General features: G+C 45.4%; 1 protein-coding gene across 2 annotated transcripts in view; it reads left to right on the top strand.

The window, feature by feature from the left end:
- PSME4 (proteasome activator subunit 4) overlaps nt 1-27,396 on the top strand; it is a 185,717-nt gene that overhangs the window by 150,384 nt on the left and 7,937 nt on the right. For both annotated transcript variants that reach the window (XM_056567663.1, XM_056567664.1), the window contains 10 exons: nt 7,378-7,482; nt 11,985-12,076; nt 12,181-12,312; nt 13,883-14,091; nt 14,228-14,313; nt 14,884-15,012; nt 19,179-19,334; nt 21,008-21,170; nt 23,636-23,769; nt 25,837-25,974. In XM_056567663.1, coding sequence (XP_056423638.1) covers nt 7,378-7,482; nt 11,985-12,076; nt 12,181-12,312; nt 13,883-14,091; nt 14,228-14,313; nt 14,884-15,012; nt 19,179-19,334; nt 21,008-21,170; nt 23,636-23,769; nt 25,837-25,971 — 1,341 coding nt within the window. In that variant the 3' untranslated portion in view covers nt 25,972-25,974. The remainder of the gene's footprint in view (nt 1-7,377; nt 7,483-11,984; nt 12,077-12,180; nt 12,313-13,882; nt 14,092-14,227; nt 14,314-14,883; nt 15,013-19,178; nt 19,335-21,007; nt 21,171-23,635; nt 23,770-25,836; nt 25,975-27,396) is intronic.

Genomic DNA, 27,396 nt, shown 5'->3' with positions numbered 1-27,396 from the left:
AGTGATCTCTAAACTGTAGCCCTCCAGATGTTGCAAAACTGCAAATCCCAGCATTCCCAGACAGCAAACAGCTGTCTCAGCATGCTGGGAGTTGTAGTTTTTAAACATCTGGAGGGCTAAAGTTTAGAGAGCACTGTATAGTGGTCTCAAACTGTAACCCTCCAGATGTTGCTAGGCAACTCGCCGCCTTCTGTAGGACCCGCCTTCTGCCGCCGATCGCTGCCTCCGATGGGTAAGTGGACTTCGGCGCCGGTCCGTGTCGGTTTCCCCGTTCTGCCCAGCCTACAGTGGGTGGGCAGAACAGGGAAACCGAAAGTTAAACCAACCCCCAGCCCCCCCCCCCCCCTCCCCCCGCTTCTTGACGACCAATAGCAGGTATAGGAGGGGTGGCACCCCTGCCACCTCACTCCTATCATTTCAGGGGGATCTTTAGTGTCTTGGACAACCCTGATCCCCCTTATTTTCCGGGTCACCGGAGACCCGTATGACCCAGAATCACAGCAAATCGCCGGTGTGAATTCACCGGCGATTTGTGGTGATCGCCGACATGGGAAGGGAGTCTGATGACCCCGACATGCCGCCCGCCCACGGCCACTGACTGTCCAGGCATGCTGGGAGTTTAGCAACAGCTGGAGGCGCCCTGTTTGGGAATCACTGGCGTAGAATACCCCTATGTCCACCCCTATGCAATCCCTAATTTAGTCCTCAAATGCGCATGGCGCTCTCACTTGTCGTATTTCAAGGAAACAGTTTAGTGCCACATATGGGGTATTTCCGTATTCGGGAGAAATTGCGTTACAAATTTTGGGGGGCTTTTTCTCCTTTTACCCCTTATGAAAAGGAAAAGTTGGGGGCTACATCAGCATGTTAGTGGGGAAAAAAATTTTTTACACTAACATGCTGGTGTTGCCCCATACTTTTTATTTTCACAAGCGGTAAAAGGAAAAAAAATAAATAATAATAATTTGTAACGCAATTTCTCCTGAGTATGGAAATACCCCATATGTGGGCGTAAAATGCTCTGCGGGCGCACAAAAAGGCTTAGGAGTGAGAGCGCACTATGTACATGTACATTTGAGGCCTAAATTGGTGATTTGCACAGGGGTGGCTGATTTTACAGTGGTTCTGACATAAATGCAAAAAAATAAATACCAATATGTGACCCCATTTTGGAAACGACACCCCTCACAGAACGTAACAAGGGGTATAGTGAGCCCGAACACCCCACAGGTGTTTGACGAATTTTCGTTAAAGTTGGATGGGAAAATGAGAAGAAAAAAAAATTCCACTAAAATGCTGGTGTTAACCTAGATTTTTAATTTTCACAAGGGAAAATAGGAAAAATCCCTCCAAAATTTGCAACCCCATTTCTTCTGAGTAAGAACATACCCCATATGTGGATGTAAAGTGCTCTGCGGGTGCACTACAATGCTCAGAAGAGAAGGAGCGCCATTGGGCTTTTGGAGAGAAAATTTGTCCGGAATTGAAGGCCACGTGTGTTTACAAAGCCCCCATAGTGCCAGAACAATGGACAATGGCCACATGTGACCCCATTTTGGAAACTACACCCCTCATGTAATGTAATAAGGGGGGTACAGTGAGCATTTACGCCCCACAGGTGTCTGACAGATTTTTCAAACAGTGGTCCGTGAAAATGAAAAATGTAATTTTTCATTTGCACAGCCCACTGTTGCAAAGATCTGTCAAACGCCAATGGGGTGTAAATGCTCCCTGCGCCCCTTATTAAATTCTGTGAGGGGTGTAGTTTCAAAAAATGGGGTCACATGTGGGGGTCCACTGTGCTGGCACCACGGGGGGGGGCTTTGTAAACGCACATGGCCCCTGACTTCCATTCCAAACAAATTCTCTTTCCAAAAGCTCAATGGCACTCTTTCTCCTCTGAGCATTGTAGTGCTCCAGCAGAGCACTTGACGTCCACACATGGGGTATTTCCATAATCTTCCAGAAGAAATGGGGTTACAAAGTTTGGGGGGCATTTTCTCCTATTACACCTTGTAAAAATAAAAAATTTGGGGAAAAAACAGCATTTTTGTGAAATTTTTTGTTTTGTGTTTGTTTACACATCAAACTTTAACTTTAAAAAGTCATCAAACAATTGTGAGGTGTTAAAGAAGATATCCCATGCAGCAAAGAAAAAAAAAATACCTAGCCTTTCCATAGTATATTCACCTACCACCTCTCTGACATGTTTGTGATTTTTTTTCGCCCCCCATTCACCGGCTATTCATCTCATAAATTCCAGTTACTTCCTGGTTATTGTGGCTATGCCTGTGATCTCAAAGACTACATTTCCCTGCATGCACTGCTCACATTTCCTGCTCTCAGCTGCCTGAGCAGAGAGCTTGTTACCACCCCTAACTTATGTTAGCCACTCCCACAGCTCTGCTAGCTCACTCCCACATAACACTGAGCTCCAATCATAGCCCTATACAGAAGGGTGGCCACGAGGAAACAAAATGTAATCTCAGTGCTCAGAGAGAGGGACCCTGGAGTTGAAGCTGCAGTTTTACACTGTAAAATCACTCCCTCCCCCTCCTGCTTTACAGTGGCACAATCACCTCCCCCACACTTCTGCCCTGCACTCCTCTCTCCCCAGTGCTCAGTGTGACAGGTCTACTCTCCCTCCCCTCCGTTATCAGTGTGACAGGTCTACGCTGGCAGCTCCCTCCCCTCCCCCCCTCTCCTCCGTTCTCAGTGTAAAAACATTAGCAAGGAGAGGGGAGAGAATCAGCCTGTTTGCTGACGCTGCTATGATCTGAATCAGCCGGCATATAATCAGCCAATCACTGCAGAACAGAGGGAGGACAGTGTGAATATTCATCAGATGGGAGGGGCTAAGGCCGAGCACAGGGAGCTCTCTGCAGCACAGGGGTTTTCTGGGTAATTGTCACGTCACAGCCCCCAGGATGCTGCTGATAACAGCCTGAATAGGGGGTCGAAAGTCATGAAAACCTGGAACAGCTGAATTTCCTGTCAGACAGAAGAATGCAGAAAAAGCTCGTTTCTAAGCAGCATTGGTAATGGAAGTGATTTACAAACCTATATAACTTTACCTTCTGCACTAAAAGCTGAACAATTTTTTACTGTGAGATTTGTCCTTTAAGGCTCACTGTACCCCTTGTTACGTTACTTGAGGGGTGTAGTTTCCAAAATAGTATGCTATGTGTTTTTTGTTTTTTTGCTGTTCTGGCACCATAGGGGCTTCCTAAATGCGACATGCTCCCCAAAAACAGTATCAGCAAAATTTGCTTTCCAAAATCCAAATGTGACTCCTTCTCTTCTGAGCATTGTAGTTCGCCCGCAGAGCATTTTACATCCTAACATGGGGTATTTCCATACTCAGAAAAGATGGGGTTACAAATTTTGGGGGGCATTTTCTCCCATTACCCTTTGTAGAAATGGTATTTCCATACTCTTCCAGCAGAAATGGGGTTACAAATTTTGGGGAGCATTTCTCCTATTACCCCTTGTAAAAATGTAAAATTTGGGGAAAAACATTTTAGTGAAATTTTTTTTTTTTTTTTTCATTTACACATCCAACTTTAACAAAAAGTCGTCAAACACCTGTGGGGTGTTAAGGCTCACTGGACCCCTTGTTATGTACCTTGAGGGGTGTAGTTTCTAAAATGGTATGCCATGTGGTTTTTTTTCTGCTGTTATGGCACCATAGTGGCTTCCTAAATGTGACATGCCCCCCAAAAACCATTTAAAAAAAACTCACTCTCCAAAATCCCATTGTCGCTCCTTCCTTTCTGAGCCCTCTACTGCACCCGCCGAACACTTGACATACACATATGAGGTATTTCCTTACTTGAAAGAAAATCGGTTACAAATTTTGAGAGGATTTTTCTCCTTTTACCCCTTGTAAAAATTCTAATTGGGTCTACAAGAACATGCGAGTGTAAAAAATGAAGATTTTGAATTTTCTCCATTTTGCTGCTATTCCTGTGAAACACCTAAAGGGTTAACACACTTACGGAATGTCATTTTGAATACTTTGGGGGTGTAGTTTTTATAATAGGGTAATTTATGGGGTATTTCTAATATGAAGGCCCTTCAAATCCACTTCAAAACTGAACTGGTCCCTGAAAAATTCAGATTTTGAAAATTTTGTGGAAAATTGCTGCTGAACTTTGAAGCCCTCTGATGTCTTCCAAAAGTAACTGTCAACTTTATGATGCAAATATAAAGTAGACATATTGTATATGTGAATCAATATGTAATTTATTTGGAATGTCTCTTTTCCTTACAAGCAGAGAGCTTCAAAGTTAGAAAAATGCAAAATTTTCCATTTTTTCATAAAATTTTGGAATTTTTCACCAATAAATTATGCAAGTATCAACAAAAATTTACCACTAACATAAAGTCGAATATGTCACGAAAAAACAATCTCTGAATCAGAATGAAAGGTAAAAACATCCCAGAGTTATTAAAACTTAAATGGGCACTGTCACCGACTTTATTTTTTGATATGTTGTAGTACTTATGTACTACAACGTATCTCTAATTTACTTTTATTATTTTTTTTTTAAATTAAAATTGTTTAATTTACATTTGAAAACCGGCCACTAGGGGTCTCCCTCCTAGTGGCCGGCTGCAGCCTGGCGTGACGTCACGCCTGAAAAAGGACTGATGCGGCCGGGCATCGGTCCTTTTTTATTCAGCCTGCGCTCGCTCCCTGCCTGTCAATCAGACAGGCAGGGAGCGAGCGCATTGGCTCCCCGGCCACTGGCTGGGAGGCCACTCCTCCGCACATCGCCGCCGTCTCATCGCCGCTGTCCCTGCACGCCCGCTGCCGGACTCTGCAGTAAGTGTAATGAGGGAACGGGGTATGCGGGAGGGGGGTTTGTGATGGAGGGAACGGGGTATGGCGCGGGGTGGGGGGGGAGGGAGACGGAGGGGACGGGCTAGCGCCGCATGTAACTAACTAATAATTTATCTACACAGGGTGCCTCCAGCTGTTTCAATACTACAACTCGCAGCATGCCCTGACAGCCAATAGATGTCAGGGCAAGCTGGGAGTTGTAGTGGTGAAACAGCTGGAGGCACCCTGTGTAGATAAACTAAGGGCGGAAGTCCCCCCCCCGCAGGCATCAGTGACGTGGTGCCTGCTGGGGAAGTCTGCCAGGTAGTGAGCACACTGCCAGGCAGACAAAAGGCATTTTTAATATAGTAAAAATTTAAATTAAAAGCAGGGAGGGGGTTAGGGATAGATTGGCAATAGGCAGGGACAGAAAAAAAAATAGGATGGTGGGAGCTACCCTTTAAAGTGACAGTGGTCAGATGTGCAAAAAACGTTCTGGTCCTACAGTGAAAAATTGGCCTGGTCCCTAAGGGGCTGCAGTGCTCAAGCAAGTCTTTATTTCCTTCTAAACACATCTCTATACATTCAGTAGCAGCTGTACCTGTATTATTAGGTACACTTGCATAAGCACCATGGCCCCTTTAGTTGGTTGGTGGCCCTGTTGTAAGTTGGCACCCCACTATTCAATATTTATTTCCTATCCAAAAGACAGGCCATCAGTATGAAAGTTCTTGAAAAACTTTTTGATCTGCAAATAATGTCTTACATTCAAAGGTGATATATACCGTATATACTCGAGCATAAGCCGACCCGAGTATAAGCCGAGGCCCCTAATTTCAACCCAAAATCCCAGGAAAAGTTATTGACTCGAGTATAAGCCTAGGGTGGGAAATACATCATCCCCCCCAGTGTCATCATCCAGACCCGTCATTAACATCCTCATCATCATCACCGCCTGTCATCATCCAGACCCTCATCATCATCACCTGTCATCATCCCCTTGTCATCATCCCACACATCCCCCCTTCATCATCCCCTTGTCATCATCCCCACCCCCCTTCATCATCCCCTTGTCATCATCCCCACCCCCCTTCATCATCCCCTTGTCATCATCCCACACACCCCCCTTCATCATCCCCACCCCCCTTCATCATCCCCACCCCCCTTCATCATCCCACTCTCCCCCCTTCATCATCCTCTTGTCATCATCCCACACCCCCCTTCATCATCCTCTTCTCATCATCCGCCCTCAGTGGTCTTCAACCTGCGGACCTCCAGAGGTTTCAAAACTACAACTCCCAGCAAGCCCGGGCAGCCATCGGCTGTCCGGGCTTGCTGGGAGTTGTACTTTTGAAACCTCCGGAGGTCTGCAGGTTGAAGACCACTGCGGCCTTCGACATCATCCAGCCCCCTCTCACCCCCCTTTAGTTCTGTACAGTACTCACCTCCGCTCGGCGCTGGTCCGGTGCTGCAGGACTGTCCGGTGAGGAGGTGGTCCGGTGAGATAGTGGTTCCGGGCTGCTATCTTCACCGGGGGCGCCTCTTCTCCGCGCTTCCGGCCCGGTATAGAGGCGTTGCCTGGACAATGACGCAGAAGTACGTTGGCAATGAACGTACCTCTGCGTCGTTGTCAAGGCAACGTGACTCTTCTGGGGCCGGGCCCGAAGCGCTTAGAAGAGGCCTCCCCGGTGAAGATAGCAGCCAGGAACCACTATCCCACCGGACCACCTCCTCTCCGGACAGCCCTGCAGGACCGGACCAGCGCCGAGCGGAGGTGAGTACTGTACAGAACTAAAGGGGGGTGAGAGGGGGCTGGATGATGTCGAAGGCCGCAGTGGTCTTCAACCTGCGGACCTCCGGAGGTTTCAAAACTACAACTCCCAGCAAGCCCGGACAGCCGATGGCTGCCCGGGCTTGCTGGGAGTTGTAGTTTTGAAACCTCTGGAGGTCCGCAGGTTGAAGACCACTGCGGGTGGAGAGTTCACTCGAGTATAAGCCGAGGGGGGTGTTTTCAGCACGAAAAATCGTGCTGAAAAACTCGGCTTATACTCGAGTATATACGGTAAATGGAATTAGATAATAAAAAAGCATTTGCCGTTAATTCGTCTGCTTATCCACTTCTTTTGTGTTTGGAGTCTTAGGTTGTAATGCAGGGTCTGAATATTTACTACTGATATATCAAGGTCGCAACTGCAGAGACAGTAACCGTTCATATAAAGAATAATATTCAAGTTGTATAAAAGATGGACAGTGTGTCTGGGAGACCTGGAAACATATATATCCAGTAAAGTAACATAAGTGTTTCATTTAAGCTCTTCGATCTAGAAGTCAAAGGGTTATCCCACAAACATTTATCACTTGTCGGAAGAATGGTTGACTGCTGCCTCATTCAAAGTGGGGCAGAGCAGGGATTTGCTCGGTTACTTCCCGGTAGCCACATATCTCCTATCCTGTGCAATAAAAATGGTTTATGATTTGTTTTTATTGATCTAAGTTTTCATTGATCTAAGTTTTCTTTGAAAAGTTTTGATTTATACAACTGTTTTTTACAGGTTGAAAATGTATGGACATTTTTGTGCCCACTACTGAGAACAGCATTCGCCAACATCACAGTGGAAACATACAGCGACTGGGGAACGTGTGTTGCAACTTCATGTGTAAGTTATCTGTTAGGTTAAATTCTTTTTGCTCTTTTTAAAAAAATTTTATTGCTGCAATACTTCTAAAGTAAAAAGAAATTAAAATAAAAATAAATAAATAAAACCTTCTGAAAGTATGTATTATAAGGCTCTGTTCAACCAGTGGGTGTATACTCCAGTGAAGTTTTCAGCCGTATACTTAACAGAAAACTGTGACGTATGCCTATGCATTGGCATAAGGTGGGCATGTCACCAATAGCCTCCTAATAAAAACACATACTACATGTATACATTTTTATCTCGTATTTCTCGCTCAAGAATATGGTAGTCTACTTTCCAGATAACACAACTCAAAAAAGATAAAGTGGCAGTACTGCTGCACTATAGACAGGATGGCTGAGCCCATATCACTGCAGGAGACCACAGTCTTTATCAGCGAGTCTGGTGGTGCTGGGAACCAGAGAAATCAAAGTCCCTAATATACACTAGTATAGTATAGAAATAAATGGTAGCCTGCACTCACCATTAAGATTCAGACTTCTTGCTCTGACATGGATACTTCAACAGACCCGGTTGCGGACTTGATGCAGGCCGCTCAGAGCACCCTGCAACAAGTCTGGACCGTTGAAGTATCCATATCGGAGCAAGAAGTCTGAAGCTGAACGGTGAGAGCGGGCTACCGTTTATTTCTATACTAGAGTATACTTTCCAGATAAGGTTGCATAAACTGCAGCTCTCAGTCTATGATTCCTCTATTTTACAGTAATATGTTGAGAGAAAATCTCATTATGAGTTTATAGTTCAATGAACTTCACAGTAACAAGTTCAGCCTATGTTTAAGCATGTTTTGCAATTTGAAATATATGTTTCTCGTTCGGCTCCGTTGGGGTACACAGGAACCGTGGGTATATCTTGCTGCCACTAGGAGGCTGACACTAAGCATTAACAAAAAAGAAGTCTGCCCCTCCTCGCAGGATATACCCCGCCCACTGACTCTGAGCCAATCAGTTTTAGCTCAGTGTCAGTAGGAGGCAGACGCAGGTCTGGAGTTCTCCAGACCTGGTCTTCTTTTTTTGTTTTTTTCCCTAGTTTTTCTAGAATTTTAGAGTTTTCTCTCCTTTATTATTTTATTCAGTTTGGTGTGACAGGAGCATGGCGCTGCCTGATCGGCCATGCTTCCGGACATTTGGATGTCTGGTTCCCTTTTTGGTGGCAGTCTTGGTACCTCACTATTATCATGAGGTACCAATGTCTGTGTCCCTACATATGCTCTGGACACCCTTCTCATGTAGAGCCTTCCTCCCCTCCTTTTTGGTGGGTTGTACCTCAGGCCTTCCTGTGTAATTGTATCCACAGGTCTGTGGCGGTTGAGCACCTGTTAGGGGGCTTGCAGGGGCGACGGCTTGTTCTACAGTCGTCCCGTCCCCCCCCCCCCCATGTCTCCAGGTATCTTCCCGGGTTCCTGTACGGGTGGCTCAGGCGCCTGCTCTCTTGCCTCATTCATCGGATATAATGGCTCCGTGGCCGCACAATCTGCCCCCCCCCCCCCCCTTTTTTTTCCCGCAGGGTCCAAGGTTTCGCCCCAACGTTTCCTCCCAATGCTACGTGTGCTTCTTACTTGCATTCCTAGTTATGTCTTTGTATTTCCCAGCTCCAGTGTCCAGGATTCAAATCCCTCTGGGGACACAACATGGCTCCTCCATGCCTCGGTGTGTTTTCCCAGGATCCCTGGAGGCTACGTCCACCCAGTGCTTTGATCTGTTACCGTAGGGTGGCATTTCCTTGCTCATTTCCTTGCTCCTACAGTACATGGCGCTCTTGGGAAATTCACTTCCACAGGGGGTACTGGGATCAGGAAGATTGGCACGGTCAGTGCCTGAGTTTCATCTCCACCTCCCCTTGTTTTCCCCTCCACTAGGGTGACTATTTCACTGAGCACTTTCTTCTGCCAAGATGGAGCCATCTCACACTAACCCCCCCTACATGGTGGGGTACCTTGCAGGACCTTTGTTTTTTTTGCTGGGAGCGATCAAAGTGCTTTTCGCTGGCTCTACTTGTGTGCTTACTGCTCACTATTGCAGCCTGGCTCTCCTCCTGTTTCTGGTTGTCTACTGCTGCTCATGCAGCTAGGGCATTTTCCTGTGTAGAAGGGGTTTATGCAATCCTGTATAGCTCAGCAACAGCCAGTCTGCCATTGCGCTCTTCCTTCCTTGGCGGAATATCCGGGATGGGTGTGCTTATGTTTCCCTTTGTGTCGGTGGCGCTAATCTGCCATTCCGATCTTTTGGAGTAACCTTCTTGTGCCCAGAGCCTGGGAGTCACAGCTGGGTCCCCTTTTGCTTTTCCCTCCATTTCCCTCCTGACGAGACGTTGCTGGGAGTGCTCTGGTTCGCTCCATCCACTGGGTCCAAGACCAATTAATCCTTGTTTTGGGCTCTCTCCTAGACTGCTGTGTGGTGTACCTTATTTTCTGGGTCTGCCCTCCCAGTCCTACAGGCTTTCGTGATGATTGCGGTCCTGGCATGTTGTAGTGCCCCTGCCCAGGCTTCTCCATGATTCCATTGTGGGGCGGTCGTTCTGTAGCGCTCTTCTTCTTGTCCCGACATAGCAGTATGTTTCCCGGAGCATTTCGCTGTTGTTGGTTTTGCTCCTACTACAGTTGGGGCACCTCCCGGTGTCTCAAGAGTCTCCAGTTCCATGTCCAGTTCTGGTTTTCCGGGTACTCCTTACTTTCTGTTTCGTCCTTTGGGGTCCATTTACTCCGCGGTTGGATGGCAAGTCTGTCTACCGGGTCGTTCCAGTTGGAGGTTTTTTTTCGGCTGCAGCATGGCTGTGGTTTCTTCCCTCTGTTCAGCCTTTGTGGAGTCCTCCTCGAGTCCGCTCTTCTCCCCGGGTGCTCGCGCTGTTCCCTTGGGACAGTTTTTTTTTTTGGCACATACAGCTTTTTGATTCGGATCTTCTGCACCATGCCTCTCCGAGACGGTTCCCGTCTCTCTTTTCCAGAAGTTCTGGTCTTCACCTTGACTGACTGCCCTTCAGCTCTCCCTGGTGTTTTCTTGCCAGGTTCTCTGGTTTCAGTTGGTCGTTGTCGTTCCCTTTTCCTTTTTTTTGTTCCCAACAAAGCTCTATCTCTGTCTGGTTCTGTGCTTCTTGGAGTTGGTTTCCTACCTCCTTCCAGGTTGGTTCGCCCATCGGGTCTCTGCATCAGCCCTTCTTGTCTCTCTCTGTGGCCTGTTGGTTTAGAGTCTCTCCTAAGGACGGTCCCTTCGTTGGCATCCTAGTCCATCTCCATGGACAGTGGGAACTGCCGGACGCTAAGTTCCAGGCCTCGGTTGCTTTTTAGCCCAGGATCTTGTCTGAGTCTTACAGCTGGCTGGGGTTCAGTCTCCGGGCTGACTCCCTTCCTCTGGTGGTGTTCTTCCTACCCCAGGGACTGCTTTGGTACATCCCATGGTCTCTTTGTCCCCCAATGAAGAGCGACCGAGAAAAGGAGATTTTTTTTTTGTACTCACCGTAATATCTTTCTCGTAGCCTTCATTGGGCGACACAGCCACCCACCCATGTCTTCATTCTTGTCAGGATAGCCTTTTCTGGTTCTTGGGTGTTTCCTTTCTAGGCTCCTTCAGACTTGTCTCTTGGTTGGCTTCTCCTACTGCTTTGTGACAAAACTGATTACTTCACTTCCATTGGGCGGGTATATCCTGCCAGGGAGGAGCAGACTTTTTTTCCCTAGTGTCAGTGCCTCCTAGTGGCAAGAGCATTTACCCATGTTCTCTTTGTCCCCCAATGAAGGCTACGAGAGAGAGATTTTACGGTGAGTACAAAAAAAAATCTATCAAAAAATCTTAACCCTTATCCCTCTAGTACTTATAAGCTTCTGTATGCTCCAAGGGAAGTTCTTTTATTTTAGAATTCAGTTTCTGTTTGACCATGGGGCTCTCTGCTGACACCTCTGTCCACGTCAAGAACTGTCCAGAGCAGGATAGGTTTTCTATGGGGATTTGCTCCTGCTCTGGACAGTTCCTAAAGTGTTCAGTAGGTGTCAGTCAGGTGTCAGTAGAGAGCACTGTGGTCAGACAGAAAGGAAATTGAAAAAGAAAAGAACTTATAAGTATTAGAAGGATTAAGATTTTTTTTTTAATAGAAGTCAGTTACAAATCTGTTTAACCAGGGGAGTACCCCTTTAATAGACAGAATGTAGTCTTCTAGTGACTGTGTTGGATCCATTCCCTGAACATATACTGCTTTTGTGTGGGAGTCAATAGCATGGTCTGCTCCTGCACAGAAACAGTACTCCATGGTCACTAGTAGACTATGTTGAATTCTTTAATCTCAATGGCTCCAGCAGAAGAATACTGTTGTATTCATTAGCATATACAGTAACGTTGGTATACCTTCTTAATATATACTAGTGCAATATGGGCAAAATGGGATGTGAATGGGACCTAAGAAGGCCACTGTATCACAGCATTAGTTCAAACACTTTTCCACCTTCATTATCTATTTGTTGTTTCCTGTAGGAGAGCAGAGATCCTCGGAAACTTCATTGGTTGTTCGAGCTTCTGTTGGAATCTCCATTGAGCGGAGAAGGTGGCTCCTTTGTTGATGCTTGGTATGTGCAAAACATGTAATACTTCACCGCCTGCCATAAAAGTATAGAGAACACTGATGTCAATGGGTGACTAGGGTAATGACTGCATTATTCTCTCTCCTCAGCCGATTATATGTTCTTCAGGGAGGTCTGGCACAGCAGGAGTGGCGGGTTCCTGAGTTGCTTCACAGACTGCTGACGTATCTAGAACCTAAATTAACCCAAGTCTACAAGAATGTCCGAGAGCGGATCGGAAGGTAAATGACTTTACTGTGTAGGGATTTGTGTATTCAAAAGGGGTTCTTAGCTTTGGACTATCCTGAAGGGTCCCTTGACAATAAATTGATCACAAATTTATCCTCTTGCTGGAGCCCTTAGTGATAAGCTGTCTTCTGTGGGGAAACTGGAATTAAAGGAAAACTGTCAGCAAGTACACTCACACTAAACCCAATACACTGGGTTATAGTGTGGGTGAACAGGAGTTGATACGGGGTCACTTACTTTTTTTTTTGTCCAGTGGCCGCCGAGTTATGTGCCTGCGCTTTCAAGGCTGGACCCCCGCCGGCCGTCTGCTTCAGCCTCCCGCGCTGAAGCTTCTAAGCCTGCCCCCGTTTTAGAAATATTCATTATCTTCTAGCGACGTGGAGTCACATATCCCCTGATTTTGGGGCTCTGATTGCAGAGCGTATGCGCATAAAGATTTTAACCAGCTCGGCGTACTGTTGTCACTCTGCGCAGTGCCACTGCACATGCGCTGGTCTCTCGCTACACCCGGAAGTTGGGGGTAGCGAGGCTTCAATAGCGTATACTCAAACCATCATGCGCTCTGAAATCGGAGCGCTGCGCTCAGGGGATATGTGACTCCATGTTGCTAGGATGTGGAGTTGAAGATAATTAATATTTATAAAATGGGGGCGGCCTTAGAAACTTTGGTGGCTGAAACAGATGGCTTGCGGGGGTCCCGCCTTGAAAGTATATATTATAAACAGAAGAAAGGAACTTTACAGGCACATAACTCTGCGGCTTCTGGACAAAAAAAAAGTAAGTGACCCCTGTATCAACTCCTGTTTACCCACACTATAACCCAGTGTATTGGGTTTAGTGTGGGTGAACTTGCTGACAGTTTTCCTTTAAGTCACCACAGGTTAAATAAAGCCTTGCACACATTCATTTGGTTGTCCCTCCAGAGCAATATTTTCCAACCAGTGTGCCTCTAGCGGTTACAAAGTTACAACTCCCCCTTCCGATGTCTGGGTATGCTGGGAGTTTAGTTCTGCAACACAGCTGGAGGCACACTGGTTGGGAAACAATGCTCCAGAATGACAGTACTCTCTATTCTGGTCAAGAGATACCCTCTTCTGAGACTTTGTTTCACTCTGAAAATCAGTTCAGCTTTGTTCTGTGTCTGTGTCCAGTTATATCTGGTGTCTAGCCCCCCCCCCCATTGTGTCTCCACCTCTCCCATAGAGCTGGATGGAGGGGGCATGTTTCGACCAGCTGATGTGCTGGGAACAAAACATGCATTAACAGAGGCAGGGGTGGGGGGGTCCTGCAAATAGGGGATAAAATAATTCTGTGCTGGACATCTTTATTTTATGCTTTTCTTTTCCATTTAAATGGATTGTCTATGAAAGTTTGCTTCCTTTTGCTAATAGAAGAAGCCTCTAGCAGGGGAACCCCTTTTATAATGTCCTCATGCTCTATCCGGGAATATGGACTGGGCTGTTGTCCTGAGACTGCCCCTGTTGCGTTATTAATGTCTGTTTTCTGTACATTCTAATGTGACATTTGTCTATTGCTTCTCCTAACCTAATCCTATTCTTCCAGTGTGCTGACTTACATATTCATGATTGATGTCACTCTGCCAAACACTGCTCCCACCAAATCTCCTCGCATTTCTGAATTTACTGCACGTGTACTTGAGAAGTTGAAGCCCCTCATGGAGGCAGATGAAGAGATCCAAAACCATGTGATGGAAGAAAACGGAGTCGGGGAGCAAGATGAGAGGACCCAGGGCATCAAATTGATGAAAACCAGTAAGTGGTTAAACTTGCATGCTTTGGCATGTGGTTGCAAAAGATGTCCATACTGCAATGGACAGCTATATTTTAATAGTATGGAGTTAAAGTTCTGGAATTTGTAATGTTTTTTGTGTGTTTATTATTTCTCTAGTATTGAAATGGATTATGGCAAGTGCAGGAAGATCTTTTTGTACTGCAGTGCCGGAGCAGCTGCAACTTCTACCACTCCTGTTCAAGGCAAGTTAAACTGAGTACTAGCATAAGACAATGTCAAGCTTGATTATAGATATGTTGGATAGAGAATAGTTAGTTAAATAGGCATTGTCACTTAAAAAAACTAAAATTTTGACATGTCATAGCGAAAAGTTTTGATTGGCCAGGGTCTTGGGTGACTGATTTTCTAGAGCAAGCCAGGGAAAGTCTTTATTAAACACGTTCTCTCCCAGCTCTGTGCCACGTTACTGAGACAGACTTCTAGTCCATTGGGCGCACAAAGAAGAACAGGTGTTTTTTTTTTTGTTGCTATTTTATGTGACTTCAGAAATCAGAATTAGGCTGATTTCAGGACTGTAGGAATGTAGACTTGTTCTTTTGTCCTATGCTTTTCACATATATAATTGTGAGCCTATAGTATGGAGCCCACTATTATTTATATTACACATATATTTCTTCTTGTGTTAATAGTTTTGTTTTGCAAGCTTGTATGTATGTGTCATTTATTCACTTCTACATTCTTCCCCTTGCACAGTGGATCAAGGGTGTATGAAGCTCTTTACCTTTCAGTAAATTGTCTTTTTGTCCCACTAGATTGCACCGGTAGAAAATGACACCAACTATGATGAGCTGAAAAGAGATGCAAAAATGTGCTTATCTCTGATGTCTCAAGGGTTACTCTACCCCGAGCAGGTGCCGTTGGTTGTCGATGTATTAAAACAAGTGAGTATCTTGATGTTGTCTGCAAACAATTTGTCCTTTTTAATGGATTTTACATTTGTGACACTTTGTCTGCCATGGTTAAAGTGTAGGTTCACCTTTATTTTTTTATTTTTTTTTAATAACCCTTAAATGGACACTGTCAGATACAAAAACTTTTTATATGTTGTACATCTTGGCAAAACCATTAATCTTTCTATTCTTCAGAAGATTTTTTTTTCTTTTTATAGAAATCATGGCTTTGTCCAAGCTCAAGCACAGGCGCGGACAAAGTCCAGTAAGTGAGGGTGGCCTAGCACTCCTCTGTGCTCTCTCCTGTCTGATAGCACTCCTCTGTGTTCTCTCCTGTCTGATAGCACTCCTCTGTGCTCTCTCCTGCCTGATAGCACTCCTCTGTGCTCTCTCCTGTCTGATAGCACTCCTCTGTGCTCTCTCCTGTCTGATAGCTCTCTTCTGTGCTCTCTCCTGTCTGAAAGCACTCTTCTGTGCTCTCTCCTGTCTGATAGCACTCCTCTGTGCTCTCTCCTGTCTAATAGGACTCCTCTGTGCTCTCTCCTGTCTGATGGCACTGCTCTGTGCTCTCTCCTGTCTGATAGCACTCCTCTGTGCTCTCTCCTGTCTGATCGGACTCCTTTGTGCTCTCTCCTGTCTGACAGCACTCCTCTGTGCTCTCTCCTGTCTGATGGCACTCCTCTGTACTCTCTCCTGTCTGCTAGTACTCTGTGCTCTCTCCTGTCTGATGGCACTCCTCTGTGCTCTCTCCTGTCTAATGGGACTCCTCTGTGCTCTCTCCTGTCTGATAGCACTCCTCTGTGCTCTCTCCTGTCTGATAGCTCTCTTCTGTGCTCTCTCCTGTCTGAAAGCACTCTTCTGTGCTCTCTCCTGTCTAATAGGACTCCTCTGTGCTCTCTCCTGTCTGATGGCACTGCTCTGTGCTCTCTCCTGTCTGATAGCACTCCTCTGTGCTCTCTCCTGTCTGATCGGACTCCTTTGTGCTCTCTCCTGTCTGATAGCACTCCTCTGTGCTCTCTCCTGTCTGATGGCACGCCTCTGTGCTCTCTCCTGTCTGATGGCACTCCTCTGTGCTCTCTCCTGTCTGATGGCACTCCTCTGTGCTCTCTCCTGTCTGATAGCACTCCTCTGTGCTCTCTCCTGTCTGAAAGCACTCTTCTGTGCTCTCTCCTGTCTGAAAGCACTCTTCTGTGCTCTCTCCTGTCTGATGGCACTCCTTTGTGCTCTCTCCTGTCTGATAGGACTCCTCTGTGCTCTCTCCTGTCTGATAGGACTCCTCTGTGCTCTCTCCTGTCTGATTGGACCCCTTTGTGCTCTCTCCTGTCTGATGGCACTCCTCTGTGCTCTCTCCTGTCTGCTAGTACTCTGTGCTCTCTCCTGTCTGATAGGACTCCTCTGTGCTCTCTCCTGTCTGATGGCACTCCTCTGTACTCTCTCCTGTCTGCTAGTACTCTGTGCTCTCTCCTGTCTAAAAGGACTCCTCTGTGCTCTCTCCTGTCCTATCAGACAGGAGAGAGCACAGAGTACTAGCAGACAGGAGAGAGCACAGAGGAGTGCCATCAGACAGGAGAGAGCACAGAGGAGTCCTATCAGACAGGAGAGAGCACAGAGTACTAGCAGACAGGAGAGAGCACAGAGGAGTCCTATCAGACAGGAGAGAGGACAGAGAAGTAATAGCCCACCCTCACTTACTGGACTTTATCCGTGCCTATGCTTCAGCTTGGACAAAGCCATGATTTCTATAAAAAGGGAAAAAAGTTCTTCTGTATATTAGAAAGATTAATATTTTGACAAGATGTACAACATATAAAAAAAAAGTTTTTGAATCTGACAGTGGCCATTTAAATACTCCTTAACTCATAACAGAAATAGTTAAAATCCTTAGGTAACATCATAAACATTTTCTATTTGTAGCCAGAACCCCACCATTTTCTTCTCCATCTTAATACCTTGTGTGATTATTGCACACACGTGATCAGGACTGTCCGTGTTCTACATTTGGATGTCAGCTGACTTGCATGTCACTTGGACGTGTCAAGAGTTTTGATCAGACAGTGATAGTAACGCTTTAAAGACTACCATCTTTTAGAGTATAGGCATATTGTTAGGATATGCCGTTGCTTTATGAACGATGGGGGTTTGACCTCTGGTTCCCCCCCCCAACCCCCCACCCCCCCTGAATCCTGAGAATAAAAGGGCTGCAGCACTAATTTAGTGCAGCATCCCCTGTACTACAGCACCTCAGCCACCTGGATTCCAGGGAACTATTAACATGAATGAGTTGTGCTGCAGTCCCATCTTTCTCACAATTGGTAGAGGTCCCAAAAATTGAAGTCTCATGATCATAAAGTAATTGCACCGATATCGGTTTTTTAGGGCCGATAATCGGTGGAGGTTAGGGCCGATAATCGGTGGATGTTAGGGACGATAGCCGATAACTTATACCGATATTCCAGTATAAGTTATCGGCTAATTATCCCCCCGCAACACCGCTGCAGATCATTGATTTAAAGCGGGCACTTTAAATCAATGCACTGCAGTGGCATTTGCGCCGCCACCCGCTTCTCTCCCCCTGCCTGTCCGGGGTTCCTATCACCGCCACCCCCGCACAGCTCCCCCCCCCACCGCGCCGCACACCCCTCCGCACCGCCCTGGCCCCATTGCCTCCCCCATCCCCGGTTTTATAATTACCTGTGCACGGGGTCCACTCTACATCTGGCTCCGGTGGCGTCCTCCTAAGCTGTCACTGTGCGCACTGACGGTGATGTCATGTCGCGCACGTCACGTCACTCGTCATTACGCAGCAGGAGCCAGAAGTAGCGTGGGCTCCAGGAACAGGTAATAATAAAACCGGGGATGGGGGAGGCAATGGAGCCGGGGCAGTGCGGTGGGGGGTGCGGTGCGTCGGGTCGGGGGTGGGACGGTCGCGGTGCGGGCGGGGCATTATCGGCTTATCGGCAAGGTAATTGCCGATACCGATAATGCCCAAAATCGTGATTATCTGCCGATAATATCGGCCAAACCGATAATCTGTCGATCCCTACTTGAAATATGCCATCACTTTATGAAATGAAAATGCTCCTTTAAATTAAATGAACAGACCTTAAGTGGTATTTTAATCGCTCTCCTCAGGGACCCATTGGATATACAGTGACCCCCCCCCACCCCCCCCCCCCCCCCCCCCCCCCGACCTGTGATCGTCCCCACATACGATCATTTCAACATACGATGGCCTCTCAGAGGCCATCGCATGTTGAAGGCTGCATCAACATACAACGCTTTTGTCTTTTGTATGTCGGGGCCATCGCATAAACGGCTATCCGGAAGTGCAGACTGCTTCAGCTGCCGCCGGATAGCCGTTTACGGTGGTCTGGTGATGGTCTCTTACCTGTCCTCGGGGCTCCAGAGGTCATCTTCGGGATCACCTGCATCGCTGTCGCTCTCATTCGTTGCCATCACGTCGCGCACGCTGTCTCGTCATCCAATAGGAGCGGCGTGCGTAGTGACGTGACTGCGGCGACGGAGAGCGGGGATCCCGGGGAAGCAGAGATGTCCGGAGCGGCGGGTACAGGTTAGTATTATTTCCTATACTTTACATTGCACGGATCCCTCAACACACGATGGTTTCAACAAACGATGGTTCATTTGGAACGGATTACCATCGTATGTTGAGGGATCACTGTATGCTATTGAGGCATCATATTAATCTCCCCACACAGGGCTCACTAAATAAAAAATCTATATGTGACTGTACAGGGAGGTAAAATTAACTTGCTTCATAATGATCATGTTGTTCACCCCATTACTCACTAAAACCATTTATACTTCAGATGTCACAATATTTAACTAGAGATCCCAGGTAAAAGATTGGAAATGTTTAAGAACATCCAAAGACCCCATCATTATGCTGTACAGTGTGTAGATTGCTCCAATTAATTTGCTACATGACTTCCCTTTGGTTTGTACCTCATGTGACCATTTTAGAGAGACAGCACAACGTAGCCATTTGGGTATAGGGCTATATAATGTGTATTGCCCAAATCCTTTGATAGAATTTTGGCCAGTTAAAAATATAATTTAATAAATGTGGAAGTTGTATTTCTTACACAGCTGAACCTGTCTATCTTACTAAACTTTTCCGCTATTTGAATCTTTAGACAGCAAGAAGTAGTTCTTGGCATGCAAGATACACAGTCTTGACCTATACTCAGACGATGGTATTCTACAATCTCTTTATATTCCTTAATAATGAAGAAACTGTTCAAGGCATCAGGCGGCTGGTTCTACAGCTGATGGCGGACGAGCAACTGGAGGTAACTGTTTTAGCCTTAGCTACTCAGAGGTTTCAGTAAGAGGTTATTTCCACACTTAAATATCTTCTTAGGGCAGGGTCACACACAGCGCATCCGCAGCGTATTTCACGTTGCGGATGCACCACCGGAAGTCAGAATCATGGCAGAGCAAGCTCCCTGCCTGGGCCGGGTAGCTCTTTGTGTCCACTCATGTCTTCCGGCAGAAAGCTCCTGTTGCATACTTCTTGTTCTGCCCTCTGGTGTTCTTTTGATTTCCTCTCAGACTGTCTACCTGATATGTTCAGTGCTGGGGAGAAGAATTGTTTCTAGGATGTTGATACTTTGTGACTGGTCTGCACCATACTCATAGGCCCATATTTATTTATCAATCAGCCTGAAACACTAATTGTCTGGTTTGTCTTTCACTTTACAAGTTCGTTAAGATATAAAAGTTGAGCTGTGATTGGTTGTTATGGGAAAAAAACGGGCAATTAGGGTTTCGGGCTGATGAAATGTCTAGGGGGCGGAGTACCCCTTTAAAGTATATGAAATGCATCAGTAAGTACTGGTGACTGGCCAGGGATTGAAGTGGGCTACGATGTACTTCACTCTGCTATAACTTAAGATCACAGCGAGTCTTAGGACTGAAACAATCTAAACCTTTGACATGTCTGAACGACTATATAAATGACAGTAATGCTTTAACCACAACCTGTATTATACAGTACAGTAAAAGATGTGAATATTTTTATCAATAGAACTTAGCTCAGCAATAGAAAGATTGACCCATTTCTGGCTTGTCAGAGTAATCTGAATGTACAAAAATGGAACAGAGAGAGACAAATGTCAAGTTCCCCAGTGAGTGTGTTCATTTTACAGCCGAGCCTCCACTTATTCTGCAGTTACCGCCACACTTCATGTTTCATTCATTAACATGGTCCCCAAGTGGGGCCTGCAAATTGTAAGCAGAATTTCCAACAAATTTCACTTCATACATTTGACAATTCTTAATCAGTTTGATCACATTTTAATAATGTCCGACGGACGTGCAAATGAGCTTATTGTCAGATTGGTCCGTGTAATTAGAGCAGCACTTACTGATAGAACATTATGTTCAAAGAGCTAATTTGCAGTAATATGGCACATTGCATGCAGAGTGCCGGTCTCTCTAAGCAGATGGACCTCTTTGTTTACATTTTAACACGTAACAATATGTACCTATTAGTAATTGTGGCCCCTTTTTTTAATTATTTTTATTATTATTAATGATGAATGAACAATGCATGTAACCAGTTCATGGTGGTGAAGGTGCGCTTACGTTTTACATAGGCCAAGCTATAGCACCATGGTATAGGCACTCACTAGGGAACCGGTCACTATAAAAATACTATTTCATCTGGTATAGTGGACAAAGCGTTTCAGTGGAAGACCGCACCCTTTATCTGGTTATATGTACATCCTGGGCAAAATGCAGCATTCTTGAAGGTTTACACCGCCGTGTGTGCCAGCATATACCGCTCTAGTATGTCACTATATCCCCTGCACATAGGCTAGTTAATAGATGGGACTGTTGCCTTACACATGACTGAATTTATGGTTATAATTGATAGTTTAGAGCAAGTCCGCCTGTTCTTTCATATTTCTAATGCCTGCTCCTTTCTAGTGCTTACTCAAGTGCGCATATTTGTCCTCAGGTCAGAGAAATGGCCACCACAACGCTCAGTGGTCTTTTACAATGCAACTTTCTGACAATGGATGCAGCTATGCAAGCACACTTTGAGCAGCTCTGCAAAACAAGACTGCCCAAAAAACGCAAGAGGGACTTGGGTACCGCGGTGGACACCATACCTTCAGGAGGTTTGTAGCTTCTTGAGTGTTTCTTACAGGATTCTTCGTGTTCATGCACCAGATTGTCCATTTTTCGAGTTGGTATTACACAAATGTATTGTCACCTTATGGGGAGATAAAGGGAAGGCTGTGCACGTATTCAGATTTCATGGAGAGAGCTGCGCTCTTAACCAGCCTAGCGGTATTCCCGAGCGTGACTCGGGGTTAATTTTCGCTGCTAGAAGCGGTAACCCCGAGTCACGCTCGGGGTAGAATTGCAGAGTTGCTGTGCGGGCTGCACAGTATATCGCAAAAGCAATCGAATCGCGATTTTTGCTTTTTGCGATGTAGTGATGCAGCCCCCGGGAAAATATGTGATTATCTGCTCGGGTCGGCTCCCGTGGCGGGGGCCGGCCAGAGTAGGTAAAGACATATACTAAAAGTCAGTGTTTCTCAACCAGGGGGCCTCCAGATGTTGCAAAACTACAACTCTCAGCATGCCCGGACAGCCAAAGGCTGTCCGGGCATGCTGGGAGTAGTAGTTTCACAACAGCTGGAGGCCCCCTGGTAGAAAAACCCTGAACTAAGTGTAAAAGGAAAAAGTAGTAAAATAAAAAAACCTTTTGCTCACCTAATCCCGGTCCCTGCAGATGTCGTTCCCCTCCGTGCGCTCTGGTCACTGCTCTATTCATCTTACAGGACCTTTCACTTTTCAGCCAATCACAGGCCGCAGTGGTGTAAAGCCTGTGATTGGCTGAAGGGGAAAGGGCTTGTTCTGCAGCAAATACACTGGGTTTGAAATCTGCCCGGCAAACCCAGTGTATTCTACTGCTGGACAAGGTGACAAGGGGGGGGGGGGGCAATGTGACACAGGGGAGAATGTAACAAGGGGGGGGAATGTGACAGGGGGGGAATGTGACGGGGGGGAATGTGACAGGGGGGGGGGGGGATGTGACAAAGGGGGGATGTGACGGGGGGGAGTGGAATGTAACAAGGGGGGAATGTGACGGGGGGATGAATGTGATGGGGGGGGAGAGTGTAACAAGGGGGGAGAATGTGACGGGGGGATGAATGTGATGGGGGGGGGAGTGTAACAAGGGGGGAGAATGTGACAGGGGGGATGAATGCAACAAGGGGGGGGGAATGTGACAAGGAGGGGGAGAATGTGATATGGGGGGGGGGGGGGGAAATGTGACAAGGGAGGGGGAATGTGACGGGGGGGAGATGTGGAATTTCAATGCAAAAAATTGTACCGCTTTTGGTACAAATTTCCAGACTGAATCATACCGCTAGGGAGGTTAAAGGACAAGTCTCATGGACAAAAATCTTAAAGATAAGGGATAAGTTTTAGATCGTGGGGGCCTCAGCACTCGGACCCCCTGCAATCTAAATCTTATCCCCTATCCTTTGGATAGGGGATACATTTTTGATCATGAAACTTGTACTTTAAAGGGGTACTCCGGTGGAAAATAAAAAAAATTTCTTAAATCAACTGGTGCCAGTTAAAAAGATTTGTAAATTACTTATATTTAAAACTATTTATCCTTCCATTACTCATCAGCTGCTGTATGCTACAGAGGAAGTTCTTTTCTTTTTGAATTTCTTTTCTGTCTAATTACAGTGCTCTGGTTGACACCTCTGTACCCCTTTAATGCTTATTTTTATTGAAGTGATGTATAGCACCCAGTAGAGTCAGTGTTAATCCATTGACTTCAAAGTGAAACCTCTTCTGTTTGCTGTGGCTAATAAAAAGTGCCCGTACGAAAGAAACTTCCCTTTATCTCAGTATAGAGTATATAGGAAGGTGTTACTATACCCTAGAACCCCTTTCGCATTCATCATTCTCTTATGTGAAGGAACATCCTCTTTCTGTAATTTCAGTGATAAATTACATAACCTAAAAATTAATAATCAAAATCTCATCATGTTACCCATTTGTAAGATGTTGGATTCAATACACCATGGCCACAACCAGATGGACGTGTAATGGTTACAGCTACAACTCTTAGTTCATAGGGCTTATTGGTTACTGCACCACAATGGTTATTTTCCAGGCCTGTGGAGGACTTCAGCATGTAGATAACTCACAAAAGGAACAAATAATTTACAGGACCTGATGGAGGGGTTGGTTCAAATATGTAGCATACTTAATACAGGCGGACAGTTAACTTGTAGATTGATGGCTGGCAGCTCCTGAATCCATTTGTGGATTAGCTGTATTGGGCGAGCATTCTAAAGCACTTTTTAATGTACAGTTCTCTCTATATATGACTTGTACAAATGTAACCAAGTAATATCTAATATGAGCCATGCTTAAAGGGGTACTCTGGTAGAATTTTTTTTTAAATTAACTGGTGCCAGAAAGTTAAATTGATTTTTAAATTACTATTAAAAATTCTTAATCCTTCCAGTACTTATTAACGCTCCTTGTTGGATTGAGAATGTGTAATAAATCATATTTTCTTTACACTGTTTTTTTTCCCCTTCCTCTACAGATCTGGTTAAACGTCATGCTGGAGTTCTTGGGCTCAGTGCATGCATTTTATCCAGTCCATATGATGTCCCTACCTGGATGCCACAGCTCCTAATGGATCTTAGTGCACATCTCAATGATCCTCAGCCCATAGAGGTAATCTGCATCTTCATCTGTTACTTAGATAATTACTGTAAAGATTTACAATGTATAATGGAAAGTTTAAAGAGAGTTTTGTTGGCACATTTTCTTTTCCCATATAAGTCCCCTGCCAGTAGTGGAGAGCTGCTGGGGTTGTGTGTTTAAACATACCCATGTCTGTATTTCTGGACATGAGATCGCTCTAGAATACAAGTTTATTACAAAAATAGAATGTGGCAGCAGATAAGAACCATTCGGCCTATCTAGTTTTCCCAATAATCTGAATACTATGAGTAGTCCCTGGCCCTAGTTTACATATACGGATATAACTACATGTGTCCCTCTAAGTTAAAACTATTTCCTCTTTTGTTCGTTTTTCTTCTTGTAAATATGCTCTCCTCCTTTACAGTGTTGATACCCTTTATGTATTTATAAGTGTCTATTATATCCCCCCTCTCTCCTGTTTCTTCCAAGATATATATATCTATCCTTTAGCCTTTCCTGGTAAGTCTTATCCTGCAATCCATGTACTAGTTTAGTAGCTCTTCTCTGAACTCTCTCTAGAGTATTTATATCCTTCTGGAGATACTGCCTCCAGTACTGCGCACACCAGTGTTCTGTAGAGCGGCATGAGCACTACTCTTTTTCTACTACTAATACCTCTCCCTATACACCCAAGCATTCTGCTAGCATTCCTGCTGCTTTATTACATTGTTTGCCTACAATCTAAATAAGAGAGGTCTACTGCACCTTCCCCATACATTATTTTATTCACCCAATCAAAAAAATGTATAAGATTATTTGGACATGATCTCCCTCAATTAAACCCATGTTGTTTCTCATCTTGCAGTCAATGTGATTTTAAATGTTCCACAATCCTATCCTTTAGGGTTTCCATTAATTTCCATTAATCAATATTGAGGTCAGACTTACTGACCTATAGTTGCCCGATTTCCCTTTACCATCTTTCTTGTGAATGGGCACAAAATTTGTTAATCTCCTAGGACGACACTTGTTACCAGGGATTGGTTAAATAAATCAGTTAACAGTTTTGCTAGTTCAACGCTGAGCTTTTTAAGTAACTTTGGGTGCACACATGTCCTTGAGGCATGGCCCAGTTGCTAAAGTACTGATTAAAGCACCAAACTTGTATTCTGTCCTGTAAGCCAATCCCAAACTGCCAGTTAAGGAGGATGGGAATGGTTGAAGGGGAGAAAGGTGGCTTGTTAAGCAGCCCCCTTAAACAGCTGGGTGACACCTTTGGAATATTTGCAGCCTAAATAAAATCTGGATTTTAAAGCGACCTGATACCCAGGAACACAAACATGGGTATTTATAAGCAAACTTTCCCAGTAGTTTCCCTGACACTGGCAATGGATTTATATGAAATATGTGCTGGCAGAATCCCTTTGGGTGTAATTAATAGTAACTATAACTATTGAATCACAATAAGCTGAGAGTATTACTCTTAAGAAGAGACATTGGAAATGTCTACAGTGTTTTAGATATAGTACGTTTAGATATAGTACGATATAGTACAGCTCATACTGCGCTATAACATGATGCCTGCAGATCAGGCACCATCACCAATGTGACAGGTTCTCTTTAGGCCTTCAATGGAAGTCTATTTGATGTGTTACAATAAGTTACTTTCAGTTTTTTGCCCTTATACATTTTTTGCAATGTTAGAAGTTTTACAGACGTTGGCGGTGCAGTGTTTTTTCTCTTTCCTTCTAGTGTATTATATAGCAGTGCTTTATATGCGGAAATTCTAAACCTCAACCCTCAGCTGTTTAGCCTCCTAACACACCACAGTGAAGACTGAAAAGTGTCATTAATATAAGGGGGCTCCATTTTTTTAAGTCACAGTGAGCCCTATTGAGGCGATCACTGCAGAACTTTCAGGGATAAACTATTTTAGATGCTTGTATTATATAACATATCAGTCCTTGTGGAGTATTTTTAATGTGGTACAAAAGTGGAACAGTAACACTATTAAATGAAGTACTTAATATAGAAAAATAGTCAAATCATTTGTTTAGCTGATTTATAAAATAGCCATAATGTTTATTGTCTTTTCAGATGACTGTAAAGAAAACCTTATCTAATTTCCGAAGGACGCACCATGACAATTGGCAGGAACACAAGCAGCAGTTCACAGATGACCAGTTAGTGGTACTGACTGATCTCCTGGTATCTCCTTGCTACTATGCATAACAGGTGAGATTTAGTTATGATTTCTATGAGGAGCTTTGAGGTAAAGAGGTGCTCATTTCATAGCCACGCCATTTTCCCTTTTCTGTGCAGACACCTTCTGTAGGGAACCCAGTGACTTAACCTATGCCACTGAGTTCAAATCTGACAAATCAGGTTTTTTTAGGGCAAATAAAAGGGAAGCTTGTGGAATAACATACTCAATATCTGATGTCCTGGGGATGTACAGTACATTCGGAAAGTCTTCAGACCTTTTAACTTCATTCACATTTTATGTTGTGGCCTTGTGTTATAATATAAAAAAAAAGGTTTCCCCATGATTATGCACGCAATACCCCAAAATAAGAAAACTGAATATCTCTATCGGCTCCATTGGGGGACACAGACCATGGGTGTATGCTGCTGTCACTAGGAGGTTCGACACTATGGCAACAACAAAAGTCGGCTCCTCCCAGCAGGGTATACCCGCCCACAGGCACCTGAGGTAATCAGTTTTAGCTTAGTGTCTTAATGAGGTGGACATGGTCTAGAGTTCTCCAGACCAGGTCTTATGTTTTATTATTTTCCTAGTTAGGGATGTGTTAGTTTTTTATTCCTTTTTCTTTCATGTTTTCAGGTGGGGACGCAGGAACTGCGGATCACTGTTTCCCCATTGCGATTGAGGGGGCACAGACATTGCGTATATGCGCTGTTAACCCCCTCTCGCCAATGGTCAGCGCTTGGGGTTGTACCTCAGGGGTCCGGGTCCCCCTATGCAGGTCTGGGTCCGGCGTGATGCAGGTGACAAAAAGCTGACTGAAGACTCCACAGAAGACTCCATTAGGTAAGTTCTTCTGACTGATGTGAGTATATTTCCCTTTCTCCCTTAGGTTCGGATTTGCAATCTCTGGAGACTCTCAGTTTTTGGCCCACCTTTCTCATGGGTCTAATGGGGTTGGCATGGACAGGGGGCTTTCTTTATTCTGGGGTGAGCAGTGGCATGTGTGTAAGGGCACAGTTTATTTCACTGGCCATTTGTGTGTGTGCTTTTTTTCTGACTGAACTAGTGCAGACCTTTAGTGTGGCTGACAGCCGCGGCGTTGCTCTTCCCTGCAGGCGCACAGAGCGCCGGCTTACTTTTGTTTTCAGCAGCGGCTGCTGCCGGCGGCGTTTCGCCCGATCTGTTCTCCACGAGCGCATATGCATTCGCGCGGGCGCCATTACTGTTCTTCTTCTTCTTCTCCGGCTGCCCGGGGTGCTTTAACTCCGCCCACCCATGACCGCTGGAGCTTCTACAGGGCGCGAACTGGCCACCAATCAGTTCTGTGCGCGCGGACATGGTGACAAGGGCCAATCAGCAGCGCCCCTGCTCCTAGCTCGGCCCTCTCTTGCCATTGGCCGGCATATTCTCCCTCTCTGACTGCTAGAGCGGAGTTTCCCTCAGCTGCC

This window comes from Hyla sarda, chromosome 3, assembly GCF_029499605.1.
Source record: "Hyla sarda isolate aHylSar1 chromosome 3, aHylSar1.hap1, whole genome shotgun sequence".
Classification (NCBI taxonomy): domain Eukaryota; kingdom Metazoa; phylum Chordata; class Amphibia; order Anura; family Hylidae; genus Hyla; species Hyla sarda.
Note: the sequence above shows the minus strand (reverse complement) of the source record. Positions and strands in the feature narration are given on the sequence as shown.